Source organism: Trachinotus anak, unplaced genomic scaffold, assembly GCF_046630095.1.
Source record: "Trachinotus anak isolate AG129_WGS33_773 ecotype Australia unplaced genomic scaffold, CSIRO_AGI_Tana_v1 ptg000004l, whole genome shotgun sequence".
NCBI classification, from domain to species: Eukaryota; Metazoa; Chordata; class Actinopteri; order Carangiformes; family Carangidae; genus Trachinotus; species Trachinotus anak.
The window spans coordinates 16,229,580-16,242,458 of NW_027273855.1; the positions used below are offsets into that span (position 1 = coordinate 16,229,580).

The window sequence follows — 12,879 nt, forward strand, 5'->3', positions numbered from 1 at the left end:
ATGGATCTGAGAGTACTCAGTATCAGCTCTGCTCACAAAATAACCATGGGAGAAAATATGTTCCAAAATCAATAGCCTATGTAAAAGTTTTACATTATCAAATGACACTATATTTTGAAATTTGCTTCACAGACATTAAATTGGTTGGAAAATTATTATCTTCTGTCTATCTCTCTCTCTCAGTTGGGTACAGGATGTTTTATTGTTGGAACAGGCAGTGAAAAAATCTTTTAACTATTTCCATTAGTCTCTGAAGCAAATTAACAAATTATTTTTTAAATGAGTTTCTATCACTTTACATTTGTTCATCATTAAATTGCTGCTCTTTTCAACTGCGACTGTTGTTAATTGATGCCAGTGTTCTCTCTCTAGGTTTACTGTATTTTGGATCAGATCTAATTATCCTCAGATGTGTCCAGATTGGGTCTTTCTTTTGTAAAAAAAAAAAAAAAAAAAAAAAAATCTTTTTACACATTTTTAGCAGGTTTTCCACTGATTTATATTAGATCAGGTTAAACATTTTGGACTTGTGGAGACCTCTACTCTAGACGACTGATGAGCTACATAGCTGAGGTCGACAAAATTCCAGAAGAGCGTTTGAAGTGGCTATAATTGATATTTTTATAATATGTATCAAATATCAAAAGACGCACAGACACAGTTAGCAATTTCTTGTTGAAGATAGTGGAGCACTTAGCAGCTACAGAGCCAGATATTACCTCAGGAGACTAAAAATAGTGCTAATGGACTTCCATTTGCTATGTATCAGAAGCTCTATTCAAAATAAATGATAATGTTTTTCCAAACCTGCAGGAAGTGTAAACTAAAGAAACTATTTGCTAACAAGTTTGCCACATCAATTTTAAAGATGTCAGTTTTTCACAACTTGTTTCCACTGCCTCCAAGTGGCCAAAAGAAAAAAAAAAAAAAGAAGAAAGAAAAAAAAGGTTATTTTAGATGCAATTGAAGAGAAAGGGGCCCAAGGTAACCACATTCGAGGGGCTCTTGAATCCTTAGCTACGCCCCTGCTGGGATGTATCCCGTGGATAAAAGTTGCTTCTAATATGCCTAAATAACATTGGTTCAGCGGATGATAAGGTGGTTTATTCATTTTTTTTTTTATTATTTTGCTCCGAAGAGAGGAAACGGAGGGGAGTATCATTTTCTTTCTTTCTTTCTTTCTTTCTTTCTTTCTTTCTTTCTTTCTTTTTCCCCCATCAGTGACTAACCCAGTTTCCGCGCATCCTTTTGAGTGGTGGTCGAGCTTTCCTATAAATGCAGTTTTGGTTCATTGTCCGCCCTGCGCAGAGAGAGAGAGAGAGAGAGAGAGAGAGAGAGAGAGAGAGAGAGAGAGAGAGAGAGAGAGAGAGAGAGAGCGCTCCTCCTCCTCCTCCTCCTCCTCCTCCTCCTCCGTCTCTTCCCACCACTCATCCCAAAAAGCCAAGGTAAGACGGTCCTCGCAGCGGAGTCCTCTCATCAGCTGCCCTCCTCGCACAATGGAAGCTGAATTGGCGCGGCTGTGGTACGTCCGTCTCCGGTACTTTTCCGCTTTCACCTCAGCGGCAGCGTCCGTCTAACGTGGCCCTCCTCCTCAGTCCAATAACTTCTGTCGTGGTATTTTGTTGTTTGTCTTTTTTTTTTTTTTTTTTTCAGACACGCTTTCAGAAATAACCGAGCCCACGACTTGAAACTGAAGTGCTCCGGAAGAAGGTCGCGTTTTGTAGATGGAGAATTTTGAATCGGTGAGTTGGGCGACTGGAGCGAAGATAAAGCTGCTCATGTGTTTAGATGCTTTTAGTTTTTTGTTACCAACCTGTTCGGCTAATTGACTCGCTTTTGCTTGCTTGCTCCGTCTTGAAGCTTAGGAGCCAAATTTCTGTCTAGAGTTGTTTTAAAAAAAAAAAAAAAAAAAAAAAAAATCTTCTTTAGAATCGGGTTACATGTACCTAAATGAAATCGTGGATTTTATCTGAATAACCATAATGTAGTTTCATTAATGTTGTGTAAAAGAAAGATGCATCTGCATTCGTCTGGTTGGAACTCAACAGGTTTTGAATCTTGTACCTCTCTGGTTAATTTATTGATTTATTAATTTATTAAGAGTTTAACAAAAATCTTCCAGTACAGACTGTATGGAGATGCAGTTTTTTTTTTAAATTTATTTTTTTATTTGCTTGCCTGCTTTTTGTTTTTCAGCTGTAAAATGCAGTGAACTGAAGTCTTGAGAAGACTGCTTCTTAACTGTAACTCAATAGAGGGGACCTGAGAAATATAGCCTTAAAGTAATTATAGGAAAGACGATGCTTATTGGAAATTGTAGTATGCCCCTGTAATCATATTAAAGCTAACTATATCAAATAGAAATATATTTTATGTCCTGCTCTTGAAAGGTTTCTCACTCTAACTGTGATGTTCAATTTTTATTTCTAGTCAGGATACTTTTTTGCTGTCTCAGCTAGACTACCTTGTGCTGTGTGGTTCGTCCATTAGCTTTTCTCTCTCGCCCTATTTCTCCTCTTGTCTGTTTCCTTAACTTCCTCTTTTCTCTCCCACATCTTTAACATTCAATTATCTCACATTTTCTTCCTTTTTTTCCTGTTTTCTCATCGATTGCTCTCGCTCTCTTCCCCTGCCATGATCATAATAACACTCCTGTGCCCTCACAAACTCCCTCCCTCTCTTCCCTGTAGATGGTGAATGAGCTGAAGTCAAGCTGGTTGTGAAGGTGCTGGATTTGTTCTCCCCTGCGCCCCAAGCCGGACACAGCATGGCGGCGGGAGTAGCGGCATGGCTTCCCTTTGCCCGGGCGGCAGCTATCGGCTGGATGCCTGTGGCCAATTTGCCCATGCCAGTGGCGCCCACTGAGAAGAGCAAGCGGCAGGATGAGTTAATCATTCTTAATGTCAGTGGACGGCGCTTCCAGACCTGGAGGAACACGCTGGACCGCTATCCAGACACCCTGCTGGGAAGCTCAGAGAAGGAGTTCTTCTACAACGAGGAGACCAAAGAGTACTTCTTCGACCGGGACCCTGACGTGTTCCGCAGTGTGCTTAACTTCTACCGCACCGGCAAGCTCCACTACCCACGCTATGAGTGCATCTCCTCCTATGATGAGGAGCTGGCTTTCTTTGGCATTGTCCCAGAGATCATTGGTGACTGCTGCTATGAAGAGTACAAGGACAGGAAGAGGGAGAATGCAGAGCGTCTGATGGATGACCAGGAGGACAACAAGGACGCCAAGCTGCCCAACATGACCTTCAGGGAGACCATGTGGAGGGCCTTCGAGAACCCCCACACTTCCACCATGGCCCTCGTCTTCTACTACGTCACTGGCTTCTTCATTGCCGTCTCTGTCATCACCAACGTGGTGGAGACAGTTCCCTGCGGCTCGGCGCCCAATCAGAAGGAAGTGCCATGTGGTGAGCGGTACACTGTGGCCTTTTTCTGCATGGACACGGCCTGCGTTATGATCTTCACCGTGGAGTACCTGATGCGCTTGTTTGCTGCGCCCAGCCGCTACCGCTTCATGAGGTCCGTCATGAGCATCATTGATGTAGTGGCCATCTTGCCCTACTACATAGGCCTGGTGATGACTGACAACGAGGACGTGAGTGGCGCTTTCGTGACGCTCCGCGTTTTCCGCGTGTTCCGCATCTTTAAGTTCTCCCGCCACTCACAGGGCCTGCGCATCCTGGGCTACACGCTGAAGAGCTGTGCCTCCGAGCTGGGCTTCCTGCTCTTCTCCCTCACTATGGCCATAATTATCTTTGCGACCGTTATGTTCTACGCAGAGAAGGGTTCAAGCTCCAGCAAATTCACCAGCATCCCAGCCTCCTTCTGGTACACCATCGTTACTATGACAACGCTCGGGTAAGAGCAGAGCAGACACCTCTTTTATCTGGTTGCGAGTGCTGTGTGTGTGTGTGTGTTGTGTGTAAGTGCATGTTTGTGTATGAATGTGTATTTGCAGTGGGGGTCTGTTTTGTGTGAGTAAATGTTTGATTATGATGTGACTTGAAATGTGTGTCTGACTCCATGGCCCAAAAACCTACAATTGCTTCAGAAGTCAGTGACACCCTTTCCAAGACATACTTTACAAACTTTACGCATAAGATTAGAGACTGCAGAGAAATGACAGTTTTCAGTAGACTGTGTCCACTGTGTTTTTCACAAAAGTGTTCATCTATAGGAAGAACAGCCACCCAGACACTCTCTCTCGGTAATGGCTGCACCTCTTTATACATCACCTACAACAGGGACAGAGAGAGAGAGAGAGAGAGACGAAGCAGATTGTGGAAATAGAGAAAAGGGGAATGTTGAAAGCATCTTAGTGAAACAAAAACATCCGAGAGAAGATACAGAAACAGAAATTATACCATTTCTTCGCTCCCTTACTTGCCCTGCGGCCAGTGGACACGCTCTTTCAGTTCACAATGAACTGAAACAGTGACTTCGCATTTTGAGAGCCCTCCTCCTCCTTCACTCTCTCTGTGTGAGTTACACTAGTGGCTGGCCTTGAAAATTAAGTGCCTCTTGGTACAAAGGCTCTGACGGAGAATATTGAAATTCTCTCAATTTTGAGAGGCAAGCGAGTAGTTCAGTTATTTGTGTTTTTGAATAACAGGCAGAGATAATTATTAGTATTTACACGCATTTTTAAAAGGCATACATGTCTCCATCATTCACTGAATGTCTAATTAACCTGCCGCCCAGGGCTCTTGTTGTTCCCTTTTACAAAGTCATGAATTGGCTTTGATAGAGTTTTTACAAGAGGAACATGTGAAGCATTTCGATGTATCTATTTGTTATGTCTCCCAACCTGTTTTTCCTCATTTTTATGTCGTCATATATTTCCACCAGTTGTCATTTGATGGTAATGAGGGGAACCACAAATACATCATTAATTTTACAGTGTGTACACACCTACACACACACACACACACACACACACACACACACACACACACACACACACACACACACACACACACACACACACACACGGAGTTCCTAGAGTTGTGGGGACACTTATTGATATAATGCAATCCCTAGCCCTTAACCCTAACCTTTACCTTATAACCAATGTTAACCCTGAAGTTGTGAGGACCAGCCCAACAAAATGTCCTCTCAATAATGATTTCAAACAAAAATGTGTCCACACAACCATAGAGACACACACACACTTGCACACACACACACACACGGAGAGAGTTCTGTGAGGCGGCACTATTAGGCCTAATGGTAATGTGTTTTATGAGCGTCCCCTGTTGTGGATGTGTGAGTCAGACTGAGAGGCTGACAAATTGCAGCATCCTGCTAAATGTCAGAGTCATGGAGGCCATAAATGGCGCTGAGCTCATTGCTGTGACACACTTGGCACCCTGTCACCGTGCCCTGCCATTGACAACCTGCCCAGAAGATCTGGTGTTGAGCAGATGTTTGATTCTGGATCGATTGTTTGGTCTGTGGACAGATGAATAGCCACTGCACCCTGGAAAATAGGAAGGCTTTCTCTGCTCTGCTGTGTATTCGTTTTGTGAACACGCAGCAGCTCGTGCTGCTCTCCAGGTCGGCCCGTACTCCTCACACAGTAGCAGTCTCTTCCCACTGGAGTGAGACATGAGACGCTAAACCAGTCTCCTGTTGCTTTTGCAGTACGACTGTGGTAGAGGAGGGTGTGTGTACGTGTGTGTGTGTGTGTGTGTGTGTGTGTGTGTGTGTGTGTGTGTGTGTGTGTGTGTCTGTTTGTGTGTTAAGAGGGGGGTAGTTGTTGAGCTTGGCCTCATCAATAAAGCAGGGGCCAGAAGTGGGTGTCAGGGTGACTAATGATGTGGCCCACTGCATCTGCTGACTAATGTAAACCTGCCTGACATTCTGGTCTCTGCTCTTGGTTTACGTCATAAACACACACAATCACACACACGCGCACACGCACTGACTAACCATACAAACACACATCATGTTGGTCTTTATGCATTCGAACATGTATAAATGCTAAATGTTTTAAGACCTAGGATGTGCTTTTTGAGGGTTGTCCAGTTCCTATACTTACTGTGATTTCAGATTTACAAGAATCTTTTTATTAAGAAGTTTTTCTACTCTGTCTTCTGCCGACTTGCATTGGAACCTGTGGAAAAGTGTCCTGACTGCTGTGCAGTAGTTTATGCTCATCTGACTAAGTCAGATGAAAGCCAGTTCCCACAGACGATGTTTTCCTTGACTTCTTGTCCTCCTGTCTTGGTGCCTCAGGGCTTAGTTTTGCACTGTTCAGAATGTGTTCTACTTTGTTCTCCTCGTGGTGAATCTCATATCATCTGCACTCTCATATTTAATTTACTGCTAACTTCTGAGCTTTAGCCTCAGTGTTTGTTCTGCACTCTGAGAAATACTATGTGTGATTAGATTTTTTGTCTTTGTGTGTGTGTGTGTGTGTGTGTGTGTGTGTGCAAACAGTATGTATGCCAGATTGTGTCTTTATATGCACACATTTGTGTTTATCAGTGGTATGCTCCACCTGTGCCACATGCACGCTGCCTTGCCTGCTGTGGCTTTTTCATTGTTTTGTTTATCTGACAATAATCCGACCTCAATCAGAATCCATAATCCCCCCCCTTCAACAACAAAGGGCAATGAAATATCAGGTGAATAGCTTTTTGAAGTGCAGCTCTCCTTTTTCTTCCTGGAAATGGAAGTGGCTTTCATGACAACAGTACGTCAGAAGAGGAGAGAGAGAAAATTAGGGAGGGAGACAAATTAGGGATGGAGAAAAACACACAATAGAATATCTATTTACTGCATTTGACTTTTTAGTTATTTCAAAAGCAGATTGCAGAAGGACGGCATTGCTGAGGACATATTTTGCTATAAACTGGCTTTGGTACAAAGATAAGAGACTACAATTCCCAAAAAGTGGTCCCCGAGGGCTGTGCCTCTTCTTATGACCAAATGGACGGAAAGAGGTTTACCTACCTAAGCGAGTTACCAAGCCATCAACCAACACTGCCATCCTTAGAGCCCTGTGCTCACTCTATAGCAGGGCTAAAAAGCTTAGCTCAAATCCTGCAAATGAGGGGCAGGCAGGCACACACACACACACACACACACAGTGATGAGGCTTTAGATAAATTGGAGACATTTAGGCAATAGGACCTGTGAGGGATTTTATTCCCTAGGTTGTTAAACAAATTGATTTTGACCTTTTGAGTGATAATAACTTTGGCCATTTGTCATATTTGGTTGAACCTGTATTGTCAGCTGGTTGAGGATCAAGCAGACTGGGTATTTGTGTGTATTTGTGAGGGAGATGCAGCAACTGCTAAACCTCATCACAGGTCCATCTAGATTTCATGTAGTTCGTACCTTTATTTGCATTGTGGAAAAGACACAAGAAAGAAAATTTAGCTCAGTTGTTCCAGTGTGATCCCAGTACAGCAGTGCAGTTTGTAAAGATCTCTAAAAAGATTTTCTGTCTTTTGGACTTATTACACTTACTCATCAGGATCTATTTAGACAAATGTTCTCATATTGGATGATGTTTAGTAGTGGGGCCAAATGCTTTAATAGCATGTATCACAGTAAGTCTAAAAGATGATCTGAGTTGAACCTCTAAATGCAGCAGCAAATGAGTGTAATGAAAATCTGAAAAAAGTCATTTAAAATATTCAATATATATTTTACATATTATGCTTTTGGCCTCTAGCAATGAATCATAGTCAGTTGTTAGGAATTACCTAAGTATTTTATCATAACAACATTATGATCATTAAAATGCTAATTCAGTCACACAGGAGTTAGATATTTCTCTACCTGCATCTGTATGCAACTTTTTCACTGACTGCACCACTTGAGAAACTCATTTTCTCCATAAAGATAATTGACCAGGCATTATGTAATTACTAGAGGGAAATACATTTCTCTTTTTTGTCTACTTAACCAGGCATATTCAACTCTTAACAGGTCTCTGCTGATTTTGAGGTAGAATTTTATCTAATGAATGAAGATGTGAACATCTGCCGTCTGCGAAGATGCCCACTGGTGGTTTGAATCTGTGGAGCCCAAATACCTGTCCCTGCTGTCAGCCAGGCTAGCACTATAGCAAGCAATTATAGCTAACGCACTGTATATAGCCACTGTTGGCTGTGGGAGCAATTACACTGTTTGCTTTTACACCACCACGGCCTTGTTGCAGATCTCTGAATCGCTGCCTACATCTCTGGTTTGTTAAGCGGTTTTGTCGAAGAATGATTAAACAGAAAAAGTCATATTGTGATTGTTTTGGCAGATTTTGTGATTGCGATATGAGTCACAATTTCAGTTGGAATGGTAGTTTTGGCATTTCATTTTCACGGGAAAAAAAGTGATTTTTGTTGGGTCTTGTACCAAAAAAAAAAGTTCATTTATGAATGGAGAACATTGTTAAAGGCCAGGGCCTCACTGTAACACCACAATGCTTCATTTATGGTATGTTGTGACTGAATTGCAGCTCCTGCAATTGGGATATTGCGCTTGGCCATATTGAGATTCGATAAAGTTTCAATTAATTGTTTAGCCCCACTTTGTAGGCAGGATTAAGATGGTTGATGGGATTCCCTGTGTAGCTTGCTAGCTGCCTAACTACATCCACGGTTTTTTTAAAAAAAAGCCACAGAAAAGGTGACAGGCATGAGTAAGATTGACACAGCTGTACAAGTTGTAAAGTACAGAAATGACTCAACAACTACCCCACTCATAAAAGTTCTTCAGTTAACTGCTCCTAGCAACCACTGCTGTAACATGCATTGATGACATCGGTGGGATGGATACATCACTTACTACTGATTTGTTACTAACTGATTAGAGCAAAACACCAAGACATCAGCTAACATGAAAACAGCCAAGATGAATGAACAAAGCATAATGAAACAAAATGTCGCCAAAAGACCACCATTGGCTTTACCTCAGTGTTTAGGTTATGTTTGGTACATGAAATTTCTGTTTGTTGTCTTCAGGTCATTCTGAATAATATACATACTGTAATATAACAATAGTAAAATGTCTGCTTTTGCAAAATTCCACCTTCATTCTTTCTCAGAACATCATTGCCACTAATGCGTCTAAGGATTTATTATGTAATTTGCTTCTGTTGTCTTGCAGTCAGTTTACAAGACTGTAAATTGTTTCATGCAGTTAATAGTACATAGTATATGTCTTAAAGCAGAAAAAAAAAACAAGACAACCAGTTCCAGGGCTCTCTTAAGATGCACTCTATTACACATAACAAAACATACCAGCCCTTCTCTGTGCAGCGTGTCATCTCTGGGTCTCATTAGGCTCTTCCAATTGATGAAGTATTGATGAGAGCTGGAGTGTTTGGTTGTGTTGTAGTCATTAGCATAGCCATGTCTGAGTATGATTAATATCCTTATCAAAGAGCAGCTTCTTTTGATGACTGCGCCTCCAAGATCAATGCACTGCTCTCTGTCTCCCAGACAACCACGCAGGACCTCTCACATACTCTGGTGTTGGCTGTGTTGTAGGGGTTGCGTGTGCATGTAGATGATACATGTAGTGGGGGTGGTGGTATGTGCCTGCTTGTGTTCACTCAAATGCTGTGTGTGTGTGTGTGTGTGTATCTTTAAAGTATGCATGGATCCTCCACAACTCATTGTGTCTGAGCTCCGATTTCTAGAGCGTTGATTGTGGAGCCAACAGCTTGTGAGAAACGATGATCAATGCAGATGAGCGGGTATTGATTTGGGTAGAAGTGAGAAATGTGGCGGGCATTGTTAGCACCACTAATTAGAATAGCTGATGAGACTATGACTGAAAGATGGCACCTAAATGTGATGTCACTGACCCTTTATCTCAGATTTATGGGAGCAGGTGGGGAAGTCATTTGTCCTTGGTGATTTTACGTCCAGGTCTGTTTTTAACCTTTTCTTTTTTAAGGTCAAGATAAGTGGTGAGCTGACCTGCTCTCATATCAATTAAGACCTTTTTGGAATTTGCATAATGACAGGAGATCATGAGTTCATGACATGCATGCACTGCAGGGGGTTGGTGTGTGAATATTTTATGGCTCTGTGTCGTGGTGACTATGTGCAATGTGTAAAAAAAAAAAAAAAAAAAAATGTGGTATAAAAACATGCATCTTTCCCATCTTGCCATTTATCAGGAATCATTAACTGAAATATATGTTGAAATACAAATAATCTATTCTTGTGTACAATCAGAGCTCTTCAGTGCATACACTGAACCAAATCCAATTTTTTTATTTTTTTTTTATTGCAATGTCCTTAATTTCTTCATTAAATGAAGATGAATTATTCATTCAAATAGTGAAAGATATTATCCTGGGTTTTCAAGGAATTGATTCATGGAGTTGATATATGGAGATATTCCAGGCAACATCTACATTTACAGTCACAGCATTTGGCAGGCTCTTATCTAAGGCAGACTTATCGAAAGAACCAGATCATCCCAGTGATTACGTGATTGTAAGTGCTTGAGTTACTCAAAAATGTCATGATGTTGGCTAAACTAACCAGCGTAATCACACTGTATAGCACAGATTTCCGTTTTGAATAGCACATGAGAGCCAGTCTTTCTCCTTAACTGTAATTTCCTTTCTGTAGAAAATGCAGGACAACAAGATGTTAGGCACTCACTACTGTATGTTAGGGAACCAACCAACAGCAGCAGAAACTCCTAGAACTCAGTACATGTAGCATTAACATGCGATCTGCATCTGGATGTCCTATCTGAATGATAGGCTATCCGTTGTAATTGCATAGACCTATGGATATGAGGGTTGTGTTGTTATCCAGATAATGATCTCATGTTAATAACAAGTGGAGCTGAGGCCTAGGACATGAACACTTAACACATCAGACCAAATACATTGTACACTAGATCACCTGTTTTAGGGCATTTTCAGCAACCAGAAAATTATTTATGACAGTATATGTCATTGACTGTCAAATGTACTGTGTTTTCTGGAAATTCAGTCAAAACAGAGCACAGTACCATTAATGGACAGAAAGTCATGGGTCAAAGATTTTACTTCCTGACAATATTCTCCAGAGACTTTCTCAGTGCTCTGTAGGTTTGTACAGTCTATTTTTTTTTCTTTTAACTTTGTGTTTTTCCTCTTTTTCTTTTTTTTGCAACAGCAAACAACCAAGACAAGATATGGTACAATAGGCATTTGACAGGAGTCCAGCAAAGTCTGCTAACTTCAAATAACAGTTAAGGGACTGGAAAGGATTTGTAACTCAATTTAAATGTATCTTGTCATGAATTGTGGGCTCGGTGGTTTGGTGTGGCTCTTGGGATGGCATTTATGTTTTAATTACTTCGCCATACCTAGGTGGACAGTAGTGGGTGGATCCCAACATTACAACACCACAGGTTTACCAGATTATTCACACTTTTCTCTTATTCCTTTGGAGAATTAAGCCACAAACTGCCTCAGTCTGCCTCCCAGAGTAAAGAAACATAAGGAGACGAGGTGCTCCATGCCACTGCCTCTCCTCCAGCCCTCTGACCCCCATTCCCCTTTCCAGTGCTGCTAAAGAAAAAGCAACAGAAAAGAGGTCACAAAATAGAAATGTCAGTACATTTTCACCCCTCTCACCTTAGTCTCTCCGTCTCTCTTTCTCTCTCTCTGTCTCTGGCGTCGCTCTTGGGATGGCAAAATTGGCCAGTCACTCAGTCAGACAGTGAGTTTGCTCCAGCCTCAAATGTTGACAGTCTGATGAAATTTGTTGAGATATTGTTTCCATATGGTGACTCCTATCGACTGGATTAACAATGGACCAAAAAGACTTCAACGATATGAAACTGTGCTTTAGCCATACGTTGAGATTAATGCTAATTTTCAATCAAAGCATACACAATTAGTATGTTTTTTGGAAATACAATTGGGAATTAAGTTGAGTATGATTACCAAACAAGTATATTAATATTATGAATAATATAGTAAACAATATTTTAAAAGTTGTTGTTTTTTTTTTTCATCGAAAATACTCAAGTTCACCTCAGTGTAGCTCTGCCTTAAACAACTGGAAAATAAAACATTTATCTCAATAACCAAACACCAGCTCTAACTGAATGTTGTATGACCAGCTCAAAACTATAACTTAGACTGATATCTCACAGATAATTTTTCCTGCCCCTTTAATGGTATCGATCTAAGAATACCACAGTTTGCCTCTTTTCATCCATCTCACAATTGGGTTTTCTGCTATGTTGCAGTCATCATTAGAGCCTCACAGGGCTGCACAGCTGTAGACTTTTATTCTCGTTTCTCTTTTGCTTCCTCTCTCTCTTTCACTACCCCTAACATTCTCTGCATTCTTTTTCTTGTTTTCTTCTGAACTGATGTGTATCTCGAGGCTGTGTGTGTTCACATTTGCGTGCGTGCCTATGATCAAGTAATGTTTACCTTGTGTTTTGTTTCTTTGTGTTCCAGGCATATGTTCAGGATGTTCTGTACTGTATTTCAGTGTACCTTGCAAAGGCAATTATGTGCTCCCACATTTAGTTTTATGTCCGTTGAATGGCTGTTGAATTGTGACCATGCTGGGGTTATTATAAAGGCAGAAAAATCACTAAAGCAATTTTTCAGGTCTGTGGTTTCTAGGCACACAGCAATAACTCACAGTGCTCTCATGTTTCTGCTCATACGAGTGATTCTAACTTACAACCCCCCTCCATTACCGACATGGACACTGTGCCCATTGCTTGGTGGTCAGACACATCAGAGCACAGGGGCAGATGTCACAAATTTAAGCTATGTTTAAATGTAACACCTATATCTCAACAAATACATGATAACACAATGCGACATTTATGGGTTTCGTTTGCCATTGACTGTTACAGAGAACCAGCTCATTTGAC

At 41.3% G+C, this 12,879-nt stretch overlaps 1 protein-coding gene across 6 annotated transcripts in view; it reads left to right on the plus strand.

Moving 5' to 3' along the window:
- Positions 1–1,139: 1,139 nt before the first annotated feature.
- kcnd3 (potassium voltage-gated channel, Shal-related subfamily, member 3) overlaps positions 1,140–12,879 on the plus strand; it is a 96,860-nt gene continuing 85,120 nt past the window's right edge. For 2 of the 6 annotated variants that reach the window (XM_071476404.1, XM_071476405.1), the window contains exons 1-3: positions 1,147–1,522; positions 1,654–1,742; positions 2,691–3,870. In XM_071476404.1, coding sequence (XP_071332505.1) covers positions 2,768–3,870 — 1,103 coding nt within the window. In that variant the 5' untranslated portion in view covers positions 1,147–1,522; positions 1,654–1,742; positions 2,691–2,767. Of the gene's footprint in view, positions 1,523–1,653; positions 1,743–2,690; positions 3,871–12,879 lie in introns of all 6 variants that reach the window. The other 4 variants (XM_071476407.1, XM_071476403.1, XM_071476402.1 and 1 more) reach the window with 4 other exon arrangements.